Below are 24,801 nucleotides of genomic sequence, written 5' to 3'. Positions count from 1 at the left end.
GTATCAGGAGAACATCTCAGCCGAGGAGGTCGACCAAAAACAGAAACTGCTTGATTGAATGCTTATGATGTCGATGCTGCATGTCTCGTTGCATGCCTGCTTGCTTAACAGGGCCCGCGATCGCTTGCCCATCTAATACTTTGACTAAGAATGCATCAAGTCGGAGAAATTTCAGCGAAAAATTACTCTTGGTATCAGGAGAACATCTCAGCCGAGGAGGTCGACCAAAAACCGAGACTGCTTGATTGAATGCTTATGATGTCGATGCTGTGTGTCTCGTTGCATGTCTGCTTGCTTAACAGGGCCCGCGATCGCTTGCTTATTCGATACTTTGACTAAGAATGCATCAAGTCGGAGAAATTCCAGCGAAAAATTACTCCTGGTATCAGGAGAACATCTCAGCCGAGGAGGTCGACCGAAAACCGAGACTGCTTGATTGAATGCTCATGATATCGATGCTGCATGTCTCGTTGCATGCCTGCTCGCTTAACAGGGCCCGCGATCGCTTGCTTATTCGATACTTTGACTAAGAATGCATCAAGTCGGAGAAATTTCAGCGAAAACTTACTCCTGGTATCAGGAGAACATCTCAGCCGAGGAGGTCGACCAAAAACGGAGACTGCTTGATTGAATGCTTATGATGTCGATGCTGTGTGTCTTGTTGCATGCCTGCTTGCTTCAGCGGGCCCGCCATCGCTTGCTTATATAATACTCTGACTAAGAATTCATCAAATCGGAGAAATTCCAGCGAAAAATTACTCCTGGTATCAGGAGAACATCTCAGCCGAGGAGGTCGACCAAAAACAGAAACTGCTTGATTGAATGCTTATGATGTCGATGCTGCGTGTCTCGTTGCATGCCTGCTTGCTTAACAGGGCCCGCGATCGCTTGCTCATTCAATCCTTTGACTAAGAATGCATCAAGTCGGAGAAATTTCAGCGAAAAATTACCCCTGGTATCAGGAGAACATCTCAGCCGAGGAGGTCGACCAAAAACGGAGACTGCTTGATTGAATGCTTATGATGTCGATGCTGTGTGTCTTGTTGCATGCCTGCTTGCTTCAGCGGGCCCGCTATCGCTTGCTTATATAATACTCTGACTAAGAATTCATCAAATCGGAGAAATTTCAGCGAAAAATTACTCCTGGTATCAGGAGAACATCTCAGCCGAGGAGGTCGACCAAAAACAGAGACTGCTTGATTGAATGCTTATTATATCGATGCTGTGTGTCTTGTTGCATGCCTGCTTGCTCAAGCGGGCCCGTCATCGCTTGCTTATATAATACTCTGACTAAGAGTTCATCAAATCGGAGAAATTTCAGCGAAAAATTACTCCTGGTATCAGGAGAACATCTCAGCCGAGGAGGTCGACCAAAAACAGAGACTGCTTGATTGAATGCTTATTATATCGATGCTGTGTGTCTTGTTGCATGCCTGCTTGCTCAAGCGGGCCCGTCATCGCTTGCTTATATAATACTCTGACTAAGAGTTCATCAAATCGGAGAAATTTTAGCGAAAAATTACTACTGGTATCAGGAGAACATCACAGCCGAGGAGGTCGATGAAAAACAGAGACTGCTTGATTGAATGCTTATGATATCGATGCTGCGTGTCTCGTTGCATGTCTGCTCGCTTAACAGGGCCCGCGATCGCTTGCTTATTCGATACTTTGACTAAGAATGCATCAAGTCGGAGAAATTTCGGCGAAAAATTACTCCTGGTATCAGGAGAACATCTCAGCCGAGGAGGTCGACCAAAAACAGAGACTGCTTGATTGAATGCTTATGATGTCGATGCTGTGTGTCTCGTTGCATGCCTGCTTGCTTAAGCGGGCCCGCCATCGCTTGCTCATATAATACTCTGACTAAGAATTCATCAAATCGGAGAAATTCCAACGAAAAATTACTCCTGGTATCAGGAGAACATCTCAGCCGAGGAGGTCGACCAAAAACCGAGACTGCTTGATTGAATGCTTATGATATCGATGCTGCATGTCTCGTTGCATGCCTGCTTGCTTAACAGGGCCCGCGATCGCTTGCCCATCTAATACTTTGACTAAGAATGCATCAAGTCGGAGAAATTTCAGCGAAAAATTACTCCTGGTATCAGGAGAACATCTCAGCCGAGGAGGTCGACCGAAAACCGAGACTGCTTGATTGAATGCTTATGATATCGATGCTGCATGTCTCGTTGCATGCCTGCTCGCTTAACAGGGCCCGCGATCGCTTGCTTATTCGATACTTTGACTCAGAATGCATCAAGTCGGAGAAATTTCAGCGAAAAATTACTCCTGGTATCAGGAGAACATCTCAGCCGAGGAGGTCGACCAAAAACAGAGACTGCTCGATTGAATGCTTATTATATCGATGCTGCGTGTCTCGTTGCATGTCTGCTTGCTCAACAGGGCCCGCGATCGCTTGCTTATTCGATACTTTGACTAAGAATGCATCAAGTCGGAGAAATTTCAGCAAAAAATTACTCCTGGTATCAGGAGAACATCTCAGCCGAGGAGGTCGACCAAAAACAGAGACTGCTTGATTAAATGCTTATTATATCGATGCTGCGTGTCTCGTTGCATGCCTGCTTGCTTAACAGGGCACGCGATCGCTTGCTTATTCGATACTTTGACTAAGAATGCATCAAGTCGGAGAAATTTCAGCGAAAAATTACTCTTGGTATCAGGAGAACATCTCAGCCGAGGAGGTCGACCAAAAACCGAGACTGCTTGATTGAATGCTTATGATGTCAATGCTGTGTGTCTCGTTGCATGTCTGCTTGCTTAACAGGGCCCGCGATCGCTTGCTTATTCGATACTTTGACTAAGAATGCATCAAGTCGGAGAAATTCCAGCGAAAAATTACTCCTGGTATCAGGAGAACATCTCAGCCGAGGAGGTCGACCGAAAACCGAGACTGCTTGATTGAATGCTCATGATATCGATGCTGCATGTCTCGTTGCATGCCTGCTCGCTTAACAGGGCCCGCGATCGCTTGCTTATTCGATACTTTGACTAAGAATGCATAAAGTCGGAGAAATTTCAGCGAAAAATTACTCCTGGTATCAGGAGAACATCTCAGCCGAGGAGGTCGACCAAAAACGGAGACTGCTTGATTGAATGCTTATGATGTCGATGCTGTGTGTCTTGTTGCATGCCTGCTTGCTTCAGCGGGCCCGCCATCGCTTGCTTATATAATACTCTGACTAAGAATTCATCAAATCGGAGAAATTCCAGCGAAAAATTACTCCTGGTATCAGGAGAACATCTCAGCCGAGGAGGTCGACCAAAAACAGAAACTGCTTGATTAAATGCTTATGATATCGATGCTGCATGTCTCGTTGCATGCCTGCTTGCTTAACAGGGCCCGCGATCGCTTGCCCATCTAATACTTTGACTAAGAATGCATCAAGTCGGAGAAATTTCAGCGAAAAATTACTCTTGGTATCAGGAGAACATCTCAGCCGAGGAGGTCGACCAAAAACCGAGACTGCTTGATTGAATGCTTATGATGTCGATGCTGTGTGTCTCGTTGCATGTCTGCTTGCTTATCAGGGCCCGCGATCGCTTGCTCATTCAATCCTTTGACTAAGAATGCATCAAGTCGGAGAAATTTCAGCGAAAAATTACTCCTGGTATCAGGAGAACATCTCAGCCGAGAAGGTCGACCAAAAACGGAGACTGCTTGATTGAATGCTTATGATGTCGATGCTGTGTGTCTTGTTGCATGCCTGCTTGCTTCAGCGGGCCCGCCATCGCTTGCTTATATAATACTCTGACTAAGAATTCATCAAATCGGAGAAATTCCAGCGAAAAATTACTCCTGGTATCAGGAGAACATCTCAGCCGAGGAGGTCGACCAAAAACAGAGACTGCTTGATTAAATGCTTATGATGTCGATGCTGCATGTCTCGTTGCATGCCTGCTTGCTTAACAGGGCCCGCGATCGCTTGCCCATCTCTAATACTTTGACTAAGAATGCATCAAGTCGGAGGAATTTCAGCGAAAAATTACTCCTGGTATCAGGAGAACATCTCAGCCGAGGAGGTCGACCAAAAACAGAGACTGCTTGATTGAATGCTTATTATATCGATGCTGTGTGTCTTGTTGCATGCCTGCTTGCTCAAGCGGGCCCGTCATCGCTTGCTTATATAATACTCTGACTAAGAATTCATCAAATCGGAGAAATTTCAGCGAAAAATTACTCCTGGTATCAGGAGAACATCTCAGCCGAGGAGGTCGACCAAAAACAGAGACTGCTTGATTGAATGCTTATTATATCGATGCTGTGTGTCTTGTTGCATGCCTGCTTGCTCAAGCGGGCCCGTCATCGCTTGCTTATATAATACTCTGACTAAGAGTTCATCAAATCGGAGAAATTTTAGCGAAAAATTACTACTGGTATCAGGAGAACATCTCAGCCGAGGAGGTCGATAAAAAACAGAGACTGCTTGATTGAATGCTTATGATATCGATGCTGCGTGTCTCGTTGCATGTCTGCTCGCTTAACAGGGCCCGCGATCGCTTGCTTATTCGATACTTTGACTAAGAATGCATCAAGTCGGAGAAATTTCGGCGAAAAATTACTCCTGGTATCAGGAGAACATCTCAGCCGAGGAGGTCGACCAAAAACAGAGACTGCTTGATTGAATGCTTATGATGTCGATGCTGTGTGTCTCGTTGCATGCCTGCTTGCTCAAGCGGGCCCGCCATCGCTTGCTTATATAATACTCTGACTAAGAATTCATCAAATCGGAGAAATTCCAGCGAAAAATTACTCCTGGTATCAGGAGAACATCTCAGCCGAGGAGGTCGACCAAAAACCGAGACTGCTTGATTGAATGCTTATGATATCGATGCTGCATGTCTCGTTGCATGCCTGCTCGCTTAACAGGGCCCGCGATCGCTTGCTTATTCGATACTTTGACTAAGAATGCATAAAGTCGGAGAAATTTCAGCGAAAAATTACTCCTGGTATCAGGAGAACATCTCAGCCGAGGAGGTCGACCAAAAACGGAGACTGCTTGATTGAATGCTTATGATGTCGATGCTGTGTGTCTTGTTGCATGCCTGCTTGCTTCAGCGGGCCCGCCATCGCTTGCTTATATAATACTCTGACTAAGAATTCATCAAATCCGAGAAATTCCAGCGAAAAATTACTTCTGGTATCAGGAGAACATCTCAGCCGAGGAGGTCGACCAAAAACAGAAACTGCTTGATTGAATGCTTATGATATCGATGCTGCATGTCTCGTTGCATGCCTGCTTGCTTAACAGGGCCCGCGATCGCTTGCCCATCTCTAATACTTTGACTAAGAATGCATCAAGTCGGAGGAATTTCAGCGAAAAATTACTCCTGGTATCAGGAGAACATCTCAGCCGAGGAGGTCGACCAAAAACAGAGACTGCTTGATTGAATGCTTATTATATCGATGCTGTGTGTCTTGTTGCATGCCTGCTTGCTCAAGCGGGCCCGTCATCGCTTGCTTATATAATACTCTGACTAAGAATTCATCAAATCGGAGAAATTTCAGCGAAAAATTACTCCTGGTATCAGGAGAACATCTCAGCCGAGGAGGTCGACCAAAAACAGAGACTGCTTGATTGAATGCTTATTATATCGATGCTGTGTGTCTTGTTGCATGCCTGCTTGCTCAAGCGGGCCCGTCATCGCTTGCTTATATAATACTCTGACTAAGAGTTCATCAAATCGGAGAAATTTTAGCGAAAAATTACTACTGGTATCAGGAGAACATCTCAGCCGAGGAGGTCGATAAAAAACAGAGACTGCTTGATTGAATGCTTATGATATCGATGCTGCGTGTCTCGTTGCATGTCTGCTCGCTTAACAGGGCCCGCGATCGCTTGCTTATTCGATACTTTGACTAAGAATGCATCAAGTCGGAGAAATTTCGGCGAAAAATTACTCCTGGTATCAGGAGAACATCTCAGCCGAGGAGGTCGACCAAAAACAGAGACTGCTTGATTGAATGCTTATGATGTCGATGCTGTGTGTCTCGTTGCATGCCTGCTTGCTCAAGCGGGCCCGCCATCGCTTGCTTATATAATACTCTGACTAAGAATTCATCAAATCGGAGAAATTCCAGCGAAAAATTACTCCTGGTATCAGGAGAACATCTCAGCCGAGGAGGTCGACCAAAAACCGAGACTGCTTGATTGAATGCTTATGATATCGATGCTGCATGTCTCGTTGCATGCCTGCTCGCTTAACAGGGCCCGCGATCGCTTGCTTATTCGATACTTTGACTAAGAATGCATAAAGTCGGAGAAATTTCAGCGAAAAATTACTCCTGGTATCAGGAGAACATCTCAGCCGAGGAGGTCGACCAAAAACGGAGACTGCTTGATTGAATGCTTATGATGTCGATGCTGTGTGTCTTGTTGCATGCCTGCTTGCTTCAGCGGGCCCGCCATCGCTTGCTTATATAATACTCTGACTAAGAATTCATCAAATCCGAGAAATTCCAGCGAAAAATTACTTCTGGTATCAGGAGAACATCTCAGCCGAGGAGGTCGACCAAAAACAGAAACTGCTTGATTGAATGCTTATGATATCGATGCTGCATGTCTCGTTGCATGCCTGCTTGCTTAACAGGGCCCGCGATCGCTTGCCCATCTAATACTTTGACTAAGAATGCATCAAGTCGGAGAAATTTCAGCGAAAAATTACTCTTGGTATCAGGAGAACATCTCAGCCGAGGAGGTCGACCAAAAACCGAGACTGCTTGATTGAATGCTTATGATGTCGATGCTGTGTGTCTCGTTGCATGTCTGCTTGCTTATCAGGGCCCGCGATCGCTTGCTCATTCAATCCTTTGACTAAGAATGCATCAAGTCGGAGAAATTTCAGCGAAAATTTACTCCTGGTATCAGGAGAACATCTCAGCCGAGGAGGTCGACCAAAAACGGAGACTGCTTGATTGAATGCTTATGATGTCGATGCTGTGTGTCTTGTTGCATGCCTGCTTGCTTCAGCGGGCCCGCCATCGCTTGCTTATATAATACTCTGACTAAGAATTCATCAAATCGGAGAAATTCCAGCGAAAAATTACTCCTGGTATCAGGAGAACATCTCAGTCGAGGAGGTCGACCAAAAACAGAGACTGCTTGATTAAATGCTTATGATGTCGATGCTGCATGTCTCGTTGCATGCCTGCTTGCTTAACAGGGCCCGCGATCGCTTGCCCATCTCTAATACTTTGACTAAGAATGCATCAAGTCGGAGGAATTTCAGCGAAAAATTACTCCTGGTATCAGGAGAACATCTCAGCCGAGGAGGTCGACCAAAAACGGAGACTGCTTGATTGAATGCTTATGATGTCGATGCTGTGTGTCTTGTTGCATGCCTGCTTGCTTCAGCGGGCCCGCCATCGCTTGCTTATATAATACTCTGACTAAGAATTCATCAAATCGGAGAAATTTCAGCGAAAAATTACTCCTGGTATCAGGAGAACATCTCAGCCGAGGAGGTCGACCAAAAACAGAGACTGCTTGATTGAATGCTTATTATATCGATGCTGTGTGTCTTGTTGCATGCCTGCTTGCTCAAGCGGGCCCGTCATCGCTTGCTTATATAATACTCTGACTAAGAGTTCATCAAATCGGAGAAATTTTAGCGAAAAATTACTACTGGTATCAGGAGAACATCTCAGCCGAGGAGGTCGATAAAAAACAGAGACTGCTTGATTGAATGCTTATGATATCGATGCTGCGTGTCTCGTTGCATGTCTGCTCGCTTAACAGGGCCCGCGATCGCTTGCTTATTCGATACTTTGACTAAGAATGCATCAAGTCGGAGAAATTTCGGCGAAAAATTACTCCTGGTATCAGGAGAACATCTCAGCCGAGGAGGTCGACCAAAAACAGAGACTGCTTGATTGAATGCTTATGATGTCGATGCTGTGTGTCTCGTTGCATGCCTGCTTGCTCAAGCGGGCCCGCCATCGCTTGCTTATATAATACTCTGACTAAGAATTCATCAAATCGGAGAAATTCCAGCGAAAAATTACTCCTGGTATCAGGAGAACATCTCAGCCGAGGAGGTCGACCAAAAACCGAGACTGCTTGATTGAATGCTTATGATATCGATGCTGCATGTCTCGTTGCATGCCTGCTTGCTTAACAGGGCCCGCGATCGCTTGCCCATCTAATACTTTGACTCAGAATGCATCAAGTCGGAGAAATTTCAGCGAAAAATTACTCCTGGTATCAGGAGAACATCTCAGCCGAGGAGGTCGACCAAAAACCGAGACTGCTTGATTGAATGCTTATGATATCGATGCTGCATGTCTCGTTGCATGCCTGCTTGCTTAACAGGGCCCGCGATCGCTTGCCCATCTAATACTTTGACTAAGAATGCATCAAGTCGGAGAAATTTCAGCGAAAAATTACTCTCGGTATCAGGAGAACATCTCAGCCGAGGAGGTCGACCAAAAACAGAGACTGCTTGATTGAATGCTTATGATGTCGATGCTGCGTGTCTCGTTGCATGTCTGCTTGCTTAACAGGGCCCGCGATCGCTTGCTTATTCGATACTTTGACTAAGAATGCATCAAGTCGGAGAAATTTCAGCGAAAAATTACTCCTGGTATCAGGAGAACATCTCAGCCGAGGAGGTCGACCGAAAACCGAGACTGCTTGATTGAATGCTTATGATATCGATGCTGCATGTCTCGTTGCATGCCTGCTCGCTTAACAGGGCCCGCGATCGCTTGCTTATTCGATACTTTGACTCAGAATGCATCAAGTCGGAGAAATTTCAGCGAAAAATTACTCGTGGTATCAGGAGAACATCTCAGCCGAGGAGGTCGACCAAAAACAGAGACTGCTTGATTGAATGCTTATTATATCGATGCTGCGTGTCTCGTTGCATGTCTGCTTGCTCAACAGGGCCCGCGATCGCTTGCTTATTCGATACTTTGACTAAGAATGCATCAAGTCGGAGAAATTTCAGCAAAAAATTACTCCTGGTATCAGGAGAACATCTCAGCCGAGGAGGTCGACCAAAAACAGAGACTGCTTGATTGAATGCTTATTATATCGATGCTGCGTGTCTCGTTGCATGCCTGCTTGCTTAACAGGGCACGCGATCGCTTGCTTATTCGATACTTTGACTAAGAATGCATCAAGTCGGAGAAATTTCAGCGAAAAATTACTTCCGGTATCAGCAGAACATTTCAGCCGAGGAAGTCGACCAAAAACAGAGACTGCTTGATTGAGTGCTTATGATGTCGATGCTGCGTGTCTCGTTGCATGCCTGCTTGCTTAAGCGGGCCCGCCATCGCTTGCTCATATAATACTCTGACTAAGAATTCATCAAATCGGAGAAATTTCAGCGAAAAATTACTTCTGGTATCAGGAGAACATCTCAGCCGAGGAGGTCGACCAAAAACCGAGACTGCACGATTGAATGCTTATGATGTCGATGCTGCGTATCTCGTTGCATGCCTGCTTGCTCAACAGGGCCCGCGATCGCTTGCTTATTCGATACTTTGACTAAGAATGCATCAAATCGGAGAAATTTCAGCGGAAATTTACTCTCGGTATCAGGAGAACATCTCAGTTGAGGAGGTCGAACAAAAACAGAGACTGCTTGATTGAGTGCTTACGATGTCTATGCTGTGAGTCTCGATGCATGACTTCTTGCTCAAGAGGGTCCACTATCGCTTGCTCATACCGGGACAATCTCATGAAACTATACAAGAACCGCGCATCCGCGAGTTGAAATCCGTCGACCGTGCAGTCTGGCCACCCCGAGACCCTACTGCTAAACACTGTTTGTGCCGGCGATGTAGTTTACATGCATATTGAGGTTCGAATCTCAAGTAATTGAGATAGTCACTTGGAAAGGCTTGGGAAGCACTTGTTATTGAAAATTGATTGTTCAAAGAACGGTCGGTTTCAATGCTGAAGCTCTTTTCAAATGCGAACTTATCCATTGAAACAAGAATCCTGTTCAAATGTTGGGTTCTTGGAAGAAACGAAGCAGGTAGGTGGAGAGAATTTATTCAATCAATTTCATTACTTCATACATCAAGAATAACAATGAAATTTTTCTATTTCAACAGAAAATAGAGCCGAAGTAATAGCAACTCTGCAGTTCGCTGCTATCTCCTCTCTTTATTCAATCCGTGTGACGTGCAGAGATCATCGCTACTTCAGTTGGTTGGCAAAGAAAGTTATAGGTCTTACGGTTTCTTTTAATTTCAAATCTAATCCGAAGAGTAAAACTCAAGAACGCTCTGTGACACAAGTTGAAAATAAAAATTTTTAAAATGTGTCTTAGTGTCACAATTAACTTTACGGATAATCATGTCTTATTGTTAGAGCCATGTTCAGAACACTCATATGGAAATATTGACTTATCGGATTCAAGATTGTACCCCTTGATCCTTTGAAACAAATGAATAGCTAATTTTTAACGAACTTCATGAAAATATTTACTTAAACCTAAATCCAGTACAATATCTTCTTCATAGTGCTCCGAACATCATCCGGTAACATGAATATCCGGAAGGAATCCCTCTGTTGCAGAAACCGCTATAAAGTTCTTTGTTTTCTAACTTGTGCCACTAGATAACTTTTGTATTGCAGATTTCATTTTCAATCTCAGGATGAGATTTTTTTCTTCGAACAGTGTTAATACGGGATGCAGAATTAATTGTAATAAATGGAGATTCACAGACTTTCAGTTTCAGTGAAGGACCATTGTAAGAGTATAAAATTGAATCTGGTTTCAAGGAATCAATAAGTTACCGGATAACTCCGTGATAGAGATTCATCATAAAAAAGTTAGCCAGCAAGTAAATCCTACTGCAGACAAAGTGATCATTTGTAACGTGTACTAGCAAGTAAGGGCATTCTTTAGACCTTGCTGGGGATGAACAAGACTCAAGCACGGTTGATAGCTGCAACTAGCTAGTCAGATGATACTGTCAATTATTAATATTGACTTCAAAGACATTTTCAACTGAAGTTATCCAACATTTTTAGATTGAGATGGGTTCGGTTTACCTATCAGAATTCATCCCTGGAATCTGATTCAACACTTGAAACACTATTCATCTGAATTGTATACCAAGAGAGTAAGAAATGAAATATCAAAACTGCACAAAATAAAATTTGAAAAATAATGTGGGCCAATAATACTGCTTGGATCACAATTGCGCATGGAATGATTGCTCTGTAAAATTAGTTAGCAGCAATTGATGAATAACAAACTTATTAATATTAGCTCGATCAATCTTACATGATCGAATATTCAGACACCATGATCTGTAGCGTGTCGTACTCTTCAATTTTGCCTCGACTGATGTTCAGAAGGTGGCGATGACCTGAAGAAATTCCCTCGGGTACCTGTTGTCTGATGGAACAACGGAACAACCAGATTCAACGGTTGGAACGGTGGCACCAATCGAGAACCTAGGGTCCTTGCCACCAAAACGTTTTGACCATCAGGTAAGGTATGACTTTCCTCCTATCAACCAAACCTGAAACTTTGAGTCTGTCAGAACGTACCAATTTTATAATTGAATACATGTGAAAACATTGTAATATGCAACGATCATAGAATCAAAAATTTACTTACACGCTCCGATGCCTGACAACTTTCGTCTCGCTTCGATAATGGTGTTTCCTACCTGAAAATATTAAAAGGTATTATTATCAGACAAGAGCTTCTAATTGGTTTGGATACCACTAATTTTCAATAAATTGCGATATAAAAACGTATTGCTACTTTTTGTACCCCCTAAGATTTGTGTTTTGAGATACACCATTTATTTTATTCCTTGTTACTGACTTTATTTTAATATTTCATGTTCATCGGCACTGATTACTGGCTTCCGGAGCACTGCACTGTAAGAAATCTACTCCGGAACTACCTTTTACTGGGTTTCAACAATCCATTTATTTTTAATTTTATGTAAATAAAGAGTCTGTTTAAAATAAACAATATTTTTACTTACCTGCCTCAGTTTGTCTAGACTCCTACTTGTTGATGACGTTGCACATTTAATTTCAGATTTCTTCTTTCAATAATTAACTGATCCAATTTCTGTAGCTTTTGATATTTGTTTCTCCATTGACGCCTTTATTGTGTCGATTAAATATCATCTAATATCAACTACGGTATTGCTAAATGACTTCTTAGAAGATTCACGATAAATAGGAATAAATATCAACATGACCTCAATACGCTACTTTACGCGCGAGTGGCCTTGTCACATTTCGTGTACGTTGGTCGCCTTGGTTAGCTGACGAAAATTACGCCGCGGGGCAATTTCCCTGACCAATGAGATTGAATTATTTGGCGCATGCGCAGTTCTTGTATAATATCAAGAGATTGTCCCGGTATGGTGTGCCTAGAACTCCTACGATACGCCCCTTTCTTCGAGGTTAAAACCTTCAAGTGAGATGTGTACCAACTGTCTAAAGAAACCCCTATATTTTTAGGGAATAACTTTTCTGGCGAACGCTACCCTGCTTAGTAATGCCATCATGTATGGTTATGGTATCGTGGTTTGTGTATATATGGTGTGCCTAGAACTCCTACGACACGCCTCTTTCTTTGAGGTGAAAAACCTTTAAGTGAGATGTGTACCAACTGTCTAAAGAAATCTCTATATTGTTGGGGAATTACTTTTCTGGTGAACGCTGCCCTGCTTCGCAATGCCATCATGTATGGTTATGGTGTGAATTATTCGAAGTCCTACTCATTTTTCCCCAGGCAGATTCAACGTCGCAACAATTAATCACCACCCATCTAGGGTATTCTCGTCTTACGTCTTACGTCTTACTTAAGCGGGTGCCTTGGTCGATTTCGATGTTCACGTACATATCTCCAGATGTCGATGTCCATGTGTTTTGAACGCAAAAAGGACTTATTTTCCTATTCTATACACAATTGTGAACAAAAAGAATGTTATGAATTTTCATTCGATGCGACAATGAAGAAGTGGCACGAAAACTACGAAATCGTAATATTAAATTCATAGTTTCCGTGCCATTTCTTTATATCTGCATCAAGTAAAAATGGATTGGAGTTTTTTTGCTCAGAATTGCGAATAAAATGGGGCTGTTAAGCCCTTTTTGCGTTTAAAATACGTGGACTTAGATATCTAAAAATATGTACGACAGCGTTAAAATCGATCAGGGCATCCCCTGAGGGGGGAACTTTTTTGGAGAAAGAATATTTTTTTACTCACACTACTCATACTAATTTGTATGCACACACCACAATCTGTATAGCTTTGAAAAAATCAGTACTGGGCCGTTTTCCTTTTTGAGTTGAAGAAACAGATCCACGAAAATTCGTCGGCCTGATAAACAAGGCGTGTGAATAACGAAGAAGCAAGAACTTGAATCACTGGAATATCGTTACGTTTAACACAATGTGATAACTACGGGGGCGAGAGAAAGCAAACGTTAATTTCTTCTCTGTCAAATTTTTGTCTTTCATCGTCGACTTACTGACGTTTCCGGGAATTATTCTCCCTTTGGCAAAATCGCTGAGATGGCGAGGCTTGAGAGAAGCTTAATATACAATAATTGGCTCAGAAGCTTAATCAGCTGATGTAAACGAGCCCGTGTTATATAACGGAGGCTGCCTTTGAACGGTAAGGTGTCTGGAGATGACAGCGAGCACTGGGTCTTTTTCGTATACGAATCGTTATAATGATACATCAGGCGTACGAAACGAAGCGTAGAAATTGAAGAAAAAAAAAATGCCAAGATCGTGGTTTAAAATGAATTTAATGAAATTCCAATCAAAGATTCTCTTCTTGTTGTAATCCAAACAAAGAAAACGTTGGAAAGTGCTGCAAGTGAAGAAAGTTTGGTTATTTAAAAACTTAAAAAGATCAAGTTACATATGTTGATTGTTTTTTTTCAATGCGAAAATCGTAGTACTTGTTCGGTTTCAATGGTTGAGACTCATTTTTTTAGTAATACTCTACAGATAAAGTTTGGAATAGTGTTATGTTCATTGTAACAAAGCGTTCAAGCTTGTTAATTATAGTCTATAATTATTATTGACACAAAGTTTTCAGGATGTAATGTGACAAACCAAGAACTTACGGTCAAATTCGTCTAAGCAGTTTAATTGTCAGATATTTATTTACAAATAAAGTCGGTGTTATTTATCATTTTATTCGACGAATGATTAGTCTTATGCGTTCAAGACAATCTTCAACCATGTCATGATATTGCTCTGAAAATATAATTGTCCATAGTCAAGCTTGTTTAGCTTAAATTTGTGTGTTCAATTATTTGCTTCTTACTAATAAGGAGAATTTGAGTTAGATTTAACCTGACTTTAGACAAACCTTCTAAGCCTTTGTCTAACTACTTTCTTTTTCTTTTTTTGTGTTGTTACGTTCGTGTTTAAATTACGCCCGATAGACCCTTAAGCCCTTGTCTGCATGAGAACTGCACGTTCGAGGATCTGAAATTCAAACAAGTAAGGATCGTAGTGCCTTAAGGCTTAGAGAAAATCCGTGAAAACTGTATCTCCGCAGCAGATAAGAGGAATGAAATCTATTATATACGTCTAACCGACTGCACGGTAAAGAAAGAGCACGAAAGTCGAAAGAAAAGTTTTCTCAAACGTCCGGAAAAATGAACGCAAAGAAAGATTGAGAAAGAAACAAAGAAACGAGAAAAAGGAACCAAAAATAGAGAAGATCCAAAAAGTTGGCTAGCATAGTTTTCCCGCAATCGGAGAACTTTCAGAGAGTATTCGAAGGGTATTCGGGTTACCACCGGCTCCTATACACGATCCAGGTGCTGCAGCAGGAAGTTTCAGGCGAGATACAAACGACCCACACGAAGCGATTTATATTGAGAAACTTGTATTGGCGAAAATCTTAGATGTATGTATAGAACAGGTATAGGCTATGAGAAGAAGCTGGGAACGGTTTCAAATCCTCCGCTTTTACCGTTCACGGTGCAGCTTGGTATACAAATATGAGTAAATGCAAGCAGGCTCTTGATAGAGATACGCGTACCAATTTCAATCCATCCCCCGGCACGTAACTCGTAAGTATATGCTCAAGGCATAAGCAATGATATTCTGGAAAGAAAAAGAAAACACAGGTTCAGGGGGTGCCTTCATCGGTTTCGACGTTCACGTATATGTCTCCAAATATCCTCAAAAAAAGCCTCATTCAATGCATAACAAGAAATGATAAATTCCTAGAATTCATGCCATTTCTATATTTCCGTGTCAATTGAAAATGGATTGAGTATTTTTGTTCGTTTTTCGTCGGTGAATCGTTGATTTCACTTTGTTTAAACGGCGTAAATATAGGGGAGAGTAGGGTGCGACGGCTACCCTGAAAAGATTAGATCAAAAAAAAAAATCTTTTTTCAGTGTTGTAAACCTAGAGTATTCATCTTCAAGCCAATTCACCATATCCTGGAGATAAAGGTCCTTTGAAAAAAATTGCTATCAAAAATTTTCTCATAGTTTTGGTAAAGTTTCGGTGAGTTTGTTCAAAGTAGAAGAAAAATAAATTAATTTGATCGCAACAAGCCATAAAAAGTTATAACCGGCTTAGGGGAGCCGTCGTGCCCCATCCTCCCCTACATATATGTTTCTTGTTCATCAATAAACAATGGAAATATTTGATGTTATGCCTATCCTAAATGTTTGATGTATGTTTATGTCAATTTTCTTACTATAAATAGTATAAAATATAAATATGCTTGTATTCTGGTTACTAATAAATGTAATGTCATCTAGTATAATGTCTATTCTATACCCTTATAACTAGATTTTTAATGCCTTGAATAGTTACACGCTGTGTAGATTTTTATTAATTAATTTTTAGATTTTTTTATTTATCTTTTTTTTATTCAAATTTCGTGGAATGCTATAAAATTGAATAGAAGCGAATGAAGTGATATTAAATGAGATAAAAAAATCAAGGTGGAATATCAAATAGTCTTGTTTTGTTTTTTTCTCCTCTTTGCAATCAATTCACCGGTCAAATTACCGATCATTCATTAAAACAGGAATTCGTAAAACCAATGGCGTTCGGGTTTAGGAATGCGTATTCAGTAGGCGAAAATATTATAACGACCATCTTCCTGTATACTTTCGTATAAGTTACTCCACTGCCGAAAATGTTCCTGTAATAAATCATAAGATTTTATTACCTAAGTGTTGACTTTGTATACTTTATTACATGATTTATCTTGTAAATTCGAGAAAACCATGTAAAAAACTAGGTAATAAATTACAAAACAACGAATAATCAAATATACTAGTTCAAAAATTATATTCTCAACTGTATATGATTTTTGATCGAGTGTATGTGACGATTCGTCTTCTTGTCATTCCTTACCACCAACAATATCTGGTTACGTGTTTAGCAGAAGTTTCTTAGCAACCTGTCATTCCGTATGGATAAAATAATGGATGAATCCACGACTCTACGTTTCGATTTATCAAACTTATGTTATGTATCACTTTTGTAATCTCATTTCCAATAGTGACAAATAATTCTGAAATTGCCACATTCGCTGAAGTAGAAAAAAAATAGCTGCTACTTTATCACATCTTGGAGATTTGAAACGACGAAGATCTTGCACTGGTTTCCGATGTGACGCATAAATCTAATTCGGATATACTCTCAACAGCTGAAGTAACGTGTTTTCGATTCCGAATCTATTCTCCCAACAGTTAATATGATTTAGCTAATCATCGAAATCAATGAAAAGTTGACCGTAACTTGGGAGCTCATTGTCGATTGGATATACTGATGTTGTTATTCGATAATATATGTATCTATCCCTATATTTGAAAACAACCACCAAATACAATTGGAATTTTGAAACTTTTCTTTTTGGAATTTCCAGGCAACAAAGAGTAGAATCATGTCAATATTTTTTTATAATAGCAGAAAAATTAATACTTGTACATTCCAAAATAAATTTCTTGAGGAAAGATTCGATGATTAAAAATAGAGTTTAGCATTTCAAAATTGAAGAAACTTCTTCGATAATCTTCAAGATGATTCTAATTTTTGAGAATTTTTCCAGGTTTTTCGGTCGCCTCTCGGTATTTAAAAGCTGTAAAAATCAAAAAACACGTTTTGTCGGCACAAAGACCTCTCGGAATCGACATAGAAGGCTGTGATTTAGTATAAATTTTTTTTTTACGTTGGAAACTTTGGAAAAAATTGGCACCACAAAAGTCGATGGGGGCAGACTCACCATTCTTATTCGGCTAGACCCAAATTCACTGAATTAGCCGAGGATGTATTCACTTATTGCAATCAAAAACCACTTTGGAAAGCTGCCACTTTATAATCGCTTCAGATCGGTTGAAATCAGTTAAAATCATTACAATTGCTTGTCACCCCATCTATGAGTGGATACGTCCTCGGATTTAGCATCAAAAGTCGCAAAAAATGAGGATTTATTGCAATATCTGATACGTTCGAAAAAATCCTGGGCTTTGGGATGTTCACTACTAAATAATTATTTCGTTTCACGAGAAGTACTTGGTAAAATTTTCAAATATACTTCATCGTGAGCACAGTAGTCTCCTAGTAATAGTTTGTTGGATACTCTTCCTCCTTTGAAACGTTTAGCATCACATTTAGTGCATAAAATTCCATCGGCCCCACACAATATTGACTATTATTATTACAATTCATCTTGTTTTCCTCTCTAACTTCATAGTTCGTAATTAATTTTTCTGAATTTGCATCTAAAATAGGCTTACCACTATCCGATTTGATACTTATCAAATTTTCTGAGGACTTTGTACCTATATCATTCGTTTCTATAACTATAGACTTAGCTTTTACATTTTGACGATATCACTGGTGCGATTGTTGTCTTTTTTCTGTTTGAGTAAATGGCATTTCCTTTCTGCTATCTGCTTACTTTCTGTTTTTTTTATATTGCTTACTGCTTTTTTTTTATTTATATTTAAATTCGCAGTCGAACGTTCTGATTAACTTATTTTTTAGGCTCTTCTTGAGCGATCATTTCAAGATTAGTCGACCTGTTTCTGTTGATTGATCAACTACTATAATTTTTGTCTTCATTTTAAGTTGGACCCATTGGCACTAAATCTTATTGATCACCCAAATCTTGATTACTTGCAAAAATGCTGTTATTTGATAATAAGTACAATGATCGTATAGTGTTGCAGGTATTTGTTGAGCTTGACATGAGTTTTGGACCTACATCAAACGTTTTCATTCTTCCATCAAACCTCTCCTATCGCTTAAATTAAGGCTACAATCTTAAGGAGATCGTTGAAAATTTCTCTTGTCCAAAATATAGGCATACAAACTATAGCAAAATGCCAACAAAAGAATCTCACACGAAGTGGGCAGCAGGTATCAAAAAAATCCATCTACTTTTTAACATAGGATAACTTCCGTATTTTTCTTGACTCATATTTTATATAATGTTTGACTGGAATAAAATGTATATGTCTGCCAAGATGTTGGATTATTCTTTTGCATTATTCATTTTCATTTAAAATTATACGATTATTCACTATAATTCTACTTCACTTTACCTCCATTTATCATTAACTATAATATCATTGTTGTAATTTAACTGTTGCTAGTTGATAACTGCGCTACAAATTCAACTCCGAAATCGACTAGTTTAACACGTACGATGTGATAATTAAAGTGTGACTTTCTTAATCCGTGGGGTCCTCAATCAATAGAAATAGGCTGATGAAAACGAGTTCATTTTTGCAGCAAACAAAATAGTGGACGCCAATAATAGTTGAAAAAACAACATCGAGTTTCATATTTCAGAAAACACTTGGCCCACTTTAACGATCTATGGTCATTCGAATAAAAAAGTTGTTTCGATTCCATGATGGTAGATGTTATCATTGATGTGTCTTATTGAGATTTTCTTATCCACTTGCTTCTATTCACCAGGAACTTTTGTGGACTAAACAGTTCACGAATTCACATTCTATCAGTTGTTACTTTCTTTAGTAAGCAGTATCTATCAACTGACAATGTTACCCTTCAACATTTACAGTAATGATGCCAGGATTACCAGTTTCAACTTTTTGTGTCTATTTCCGAGCGAATCGATGATACTTTTTATTTTTCTTTCTATCACCTAGTTATTACAGTTCGATTGCTACGCCCAACTGGAAAGCTAACAATAAAAACTTTGCGTAAAATGGTCTTAACGACCAATAAAAACAAGTCATAATTGGCCGATGCGTAGGCTATGGTTTCCTCAGATGTTCCGATTGAACTACGTGCCATATAAACTTTGATGAACAACCACTGCTCACTTTTTGAATCAACAAAAGAGATGATCTGCAGTGAGTAATCTTTTTAAGCTTATCACCCGCAATGACTGTTCAGCTTATCATTTTATCTTGTCTTAATCTAGACCGCTATCAACGCAGAACTAATACTGGCTCTGAATCATAAATTGACGATCAGTTGAGTTTCGTCTTCGTGTAAGGTAGCGCAAATATTGTGAACCAATCTGCTCATGATAAAGTTACTTTATATTTTCACACTGACTCGAAAATCGTTGGAAACTTTGTTAATATTCACTGTAGCTTTCGCTGCTATCGCCATGGCCGATCAAAACACCGAATCGCTTCGGATAGTCGCTTTAACTACTGGCGAATTTTCCAATATTTTTTTAAAAACTGTGGCCAATGAAACCTCGAGTAACTTGATCACATCCCCGTTCAGTGCTCAGGTGGCACTCGCCATGGCTGCCTATGGAGCTGGTGGCAGGACAGCAACGCAAATGAGAAAATCTCTGCTACTTCCAGAAGACAACCAGCTCGGTAAATCCGGCTACAAGTCTCTAATCGAAAGGCTGAACGGTGTGAAGGGAGTGGAACTGAGCATCGCGAATAAAATATACCTTGCAAAACAGTTCGAGATAAAATCTGCCTACAAGGAATTAACTGCTAGAACATTTTTGTCCAGGTGCGAGGAAGTGGACTTTCATAATCCGGATGCGGCTGCTCGCACTATAAACTCCTGGTGCGAACAGCAGACTAACAATCGTATCAAGAATGTGATTGCTAAGGGCAGCCTTCATCCTAACACAGCTCTGGCTCTCGTCAACGTTGCGTACTTCAAGGGTAGCTGGGCTAAGAGGTTCGACCCATCTTTAACTACGGACAGATTATTCCACGTCGATGCTAAAGCTACCAAAAGCGTTCCTACCATGTTCTTGAAGCATACATTCAGGGTGGGCCACCTTCCCGAAGTCAATGCAAGGTTCATCGAACTCCCGTATCAGGGCAACGAGCTGAGCATGGTTATAATACTGCCCAAAGAAGTGAACGGGCTCAAAGCGGTACTGGATAATCTCCACAAAGTGAATTTGGCAACCAGATTAAAGCGGACAGGTCCAAGCCACGTTGAGCTGTCTCTACCAAAGTTCAAAATCGAAAGCACGTTGAACCTCGAGAAAAGTTTGAAAATTTTGGGAATGACTGACATGTTTCAGGACGGGGCTGATTTTTCTGGCATCACCGATTCTGGCCTCAAAATTACCAAGGTCATCCAAAAGTCCTTCATCGAAGTCAACGAGGAGGGTAGCGAGGCGGCTGCTGCTACCGTCATCGTTGCTATGCCAATAAGTCTTGATGCCCAGCCCCCGCCTCCGGAAAGATTTATCGTTGATCGGCCAGTGTATTATGCGATATACCATCGTGACTTGGAGGTAACCTTGTTTAATGGATGTCTCCACCAACCTTCCGTGTCATAAGTCATGATGATGTGGGTACAGCTGTGGATCTTAAATAAATGTTTATGTCAGAATGAAGTGATACGATCATTTTGGACCTCGAATTCCTCTATGCTGGAAGCATGATTAATCATATGAAATTATTAAGTGGGCACTTGCACGGTGCATGGGTGATGAATATCGATTCTCGTATTTTAATGCTGCGTTGGCAATTTTATTATATTCCTGTTAGCAAGCAGCGTAGTCATTGCCAATTGAACCAACCATTAGATCTATAACGTGTAATTGAACTCTACATAATAATGCTTCATTTTCGGTAATTACAATTTCCAATTACACGTTACAAAATTAATTTACTCCTGAATGGTCAATTTAACTCTCGTCACACAACTGCATTCTCTCGAAGAGTCATCATTGATAAACCTTTTGAGCAGAATTTACGCGTATGATAATACTTGACATAACGATAAAAGAAAAAAATGGATTCTGAGTGGTTTGACAGCATAGTGCACATAATATTTGTGGCCAATTCTTGGTGCATGCAGAGGATCGCTAGATGAATAGGTCTTTCGAACTTTTGCGAAGCGTGTGCTCAGCTTCTGGTGAACAACTGCTAGGGAACTTCGCTTTGTCTCTCGCGTTGAGTCAAAGGTAAACTTTTGACACATATGTGCACATACTCATGGTTGGTCCGGAGTTTTTCCTCAGTTCAGATTCTGCTCTCTGCTGAGCAGAGGCGAGGCTTCTGCAAGTAGCAAGAAACTGCGAAATGATACGCCGTTTTATTTTACAGGTGCTGCTGCGTATGCAGTTGCCATTTCTGCTGTGTTCCTTCGTGAACCATGACCCGTGTCCAAGGACCCTCTCGACCAAGTCGCTTGACACCCACTGGCGCTTTTTAATATCGTGACTATGCATCGTCCTCCTCGGAATATGAAAACTCAATAACGTAGCCGTTGGATTCAAAGAGGTCCGGTCGCGATTCAAGGTCTTATCATTTGAAACAGCGGTGGAGTAAAAAAAGAGAATCCTCACCCTTGGCTCTTGGGTCAAGTATCACCGAGGATCGTGATCGCACGGTTATGAAATTATTGATCAGTCAGTTATTAACGACTGAGATAACCACTTCAGGGATTGGAAGACGGATCGAGAGGACCTCGGCCAGGGCGATGAAAATTAGTCAACAAAATTACTGTCTAGTGACGTTAGCTATAATAATCGGTCATTGCAAATTGATCAATATAATATACTCCTCCGACAAGAGTGAACCGAGGGTTATAGAGCAGAATATCCGACTTTATTGGCAAGGTTAATCGGGTGTATTGGATGCGATTGATCCAGGGTTGCTCAGAGAAGAGAGCGCAGAGTGATACCTTGAGCTTTCCAAAGGGAAATTTTTTGTCCAAAAACTTTCTTGTGTATACGTCTTTTGAATCGGAACGAGCTTGTGAATGTAAACAAACATTTGTAAATCGAGTACGCGTCGCTTTAAGGGGGAGGGGGGGGGGGTCTATCGGCTAAAGTAGCTACCAGAACTATAGATCGCAGTTGGCTGTGAATTTGTTTATGAATGCTATTTTGTGTTTCGAAAAACATGCCTGAAGCTCACGATGAGAAAAAAATTATTTAACTTTGGCCGATTTTGTATACACGACCCGAAACAAGAAATCTAAAATCTGAAATGAGCGATTGTTCGGAACAGTAAACAGTGTCTGCACACCAAATTTGAGCCAAAAATATTGAAAACTGTAGGAGGAGATAAACCTTGAAAAATCCGAAGTTTCGATTTTGAAATATTTTTCAATGCCACTATTTTTTTCGCAAAGTATAGCCAATTTTATGTAAAAAGAATCTGAAACTGTTTATAGCTATCATGGATGGCTTAGGCGGTGTGAATTTTCAAAAATAAATTCTAGTAATGGCAATTGTGAACCTCCTTCCGATTGTGACCGGGTTCTTCATCGTGCTGTTGTGGGTATTCGTATTGCACGATATGCCGAACGAAGAAACGCAAAATTTCAGCGAGCGCGCCGCCTCATAAAATTAGCAATATCAAGGCGAGAGCAGGATTTAGGCAAACAATGGGGACCTACCTACGGCGCGTGGAAATTTTGAAAATTCGATGTATTATGGAATGCTTTTTCCGTGTTCAATAAATATACATCCTTGAAAATTTTCAGGTGATAAAAATTCATCTTTGAAAATTCATATCTCCTAAACTATTCGTGATAGCTATAAACAGTACCGGACCTTTTTTACACAGAATTAGCTATACTTTACGAACAAAAATAGTGGCATTGAAAAATCTTTAAAAATCAAAACCTTGGATTCTTCAAAGTGTATCTCCTCCTACAATTTTCAATATTTTTGGCTGAAATTTGGTGTGCAGACACTGTTTACTGTTCCGAACAATCAATCGTTTCAGATTTTAGATATCTTGTTTCGGGTCGTACATACAAAATCGCCAGGGTTAAATAATTTTTGTCTCGCCGTGAGCATTAGGCATGTTTTTTGAAACACAATACAGCATTCAGAAAAAAATTTCAAGCTATCTGCGATCTATAGTTCTGGTAGCTATTTTAGTCGATGGACCCCGCCCCCCTTAAGTGGCGAGTAAAGATTTTGCGTTGGTCCCAAACGGCATTTTTATCAAATAACGGAGGTGACGGTGTATTTCAAGGAATGAATCCAACGTGATATACATAGAAAGACAGTGGTCTCTGCGAGAATTACCTTTTACAGAAGTTTCGCTATTTCCCATTTCTCTCCATCCCTCACAGGGATTAACTTCGTTTTATTTGTTCCTCTTCTTCTGCCGGGTTTTCATTTCATTCAAGGGGGGTTGAAACCCCGGAATTTTTTTGTGTATAACTAAATCCCCAATGTCGATCGCATTAGCGCTCGGTGAAGTTCACCGATTCAAATTCGGTGAGGCTAGCTGATGTGTCGGCAGGGAGAATCAGTTCGGCCAACAAAACAACAACTTTCAGTGGGGGTGTAAGTTGGGCTGAAAAGTTAACTGGTAACAACTAACGGGCGTCGATAAACGTTGGCTAACGAGGACGTGATTACGGAGCACGTTATACAGCTGACGTAAAACTTTGTGTGTATTTAATTGAATGCCTATAAATTTTGATTCCAAGATTGGCAGCACTGGATTTGAAGGGAAAGACACACCATGACTTCACACTGATCAAGATTGCTTGTTCATAGAAATGCTGTCCCAGGTGGTCTTTTCATATAATGTTGATTTGAAAAAAATCGAAACTCGTATCATTTTGGAAATTTTTATACGTCGGATTTGAAATTCAATTTTTATTTTTCCGGAAGTTGAAATTGGGCACGAACCACTGTAACCTGACCTTGTGCGGGTATTAATCAGATTTTTATTATTGTGTCCGTGTCGCCTGGCGAAAGGGCTGACAAGACTTAATGCGACACCTAAAATTAATAGAATCTAATTTTACACAGCTACTTTAATTTCTGCTTTAATAATGAGACGTGTCTTTTAGGCCTCCGTGATGCAGACGTCTAGACGGTTATTTTCTCAAGAAAATTTAAACAATATCACTGCAAAAGCCATCAAAGCTTCTCCCGCAGGCTAAAATCGGCTTCTTCAAGGGTTACTTTGTAAGTTCGAAAATTATTTTGGATTGCTTCGTATCGAATTTTTTTTTCTTCTCGTCCCTCAAATGGCGCTAGACAATTTAGAACGGTAAAACAAATAAAAAAATTTCTTTCAAGTTTAAAAAATCCCGGTTATCGACATTTCGTATCAGAGTTGAGCCTGTAATTCTGTGCCTCTCGGACATTGATTTCGATTATCATTACATTTGCGAATGATGTATCAGTTTTTCGAGTCTGATAAGATTTGACCATACACAAAATTGTCACATAACTTCTTAGGTACTGCTGGCGAAAACACCTGCGATGGAGAAATTTTATTAAACTTTTCTCACCTTTTTCAACCGCGAGAATAAGCCAGCTTAAACTTGGTCTCACCGAGTGCCATCCAAGATCAAAAATGACGTTGAACCTGAGCCTCTTTTATTAAAACGAAACTGGGAGC

At 40.6% G+C, this 24,801-nt stretch overlaps 1 protein-coding gene across 1 annotated transcript; it reads left to right on the top strand.

Annotated features, from left to right (window-relative positions):
• The first annotated feature begins 19,455 nt into the window (after positions 1 to 19,455).
• On the top strand, positions 19,456 to 20,899 carry LOC124416107 (serpin B6-like). Its single transcript, XM_046896988.1, has 2 exons — positions 19,456 to 19,481; positions 19,582 to 20,899. Exon 2 carries the CDS (start codon positions 19,599 to 19,601, stop codon positions 20,751 to 20,753), a length of 1,155 nt encoding a protein of 384 aa, XP_046752944.1. The 5' UTR covers positions 19,456 to 19,481; positions 19,582 to 19,598; the 3' UTR covers positions 20,754 to 20,899.
• The last annotated feature ends 3,902 nt before the right edge of the window (positions 20,900 to 24,801 follow it).

This window comes from Diprion similis, chromosome 2 (assembly GCF_021155765.1).
Source record: "Diprion similis isolate iyDipSimi1 chromosome 2, iyDipSimi1.1, whole genome shotgun sequence".
NCBI lineage: Eukaryota > Metazoa > Arthropoda > Insecta > Hymenoptera > Diprionidae > Diprion > Diprion similis.
Note: the sequence above shows the minus strand (reverse complement) of the source record. Positions and strands in the feature narration are given on the sequence as shown.

Excerpts from the sequence above, each read along its gene's own strand:
- LOC124416107 (XM_046896988.1), top strand. The coding sequence starts at position 19,599 with ATGGCCGATCAAAACACCGAATCGCTTCGGATAGTCGCTTTAACTACT.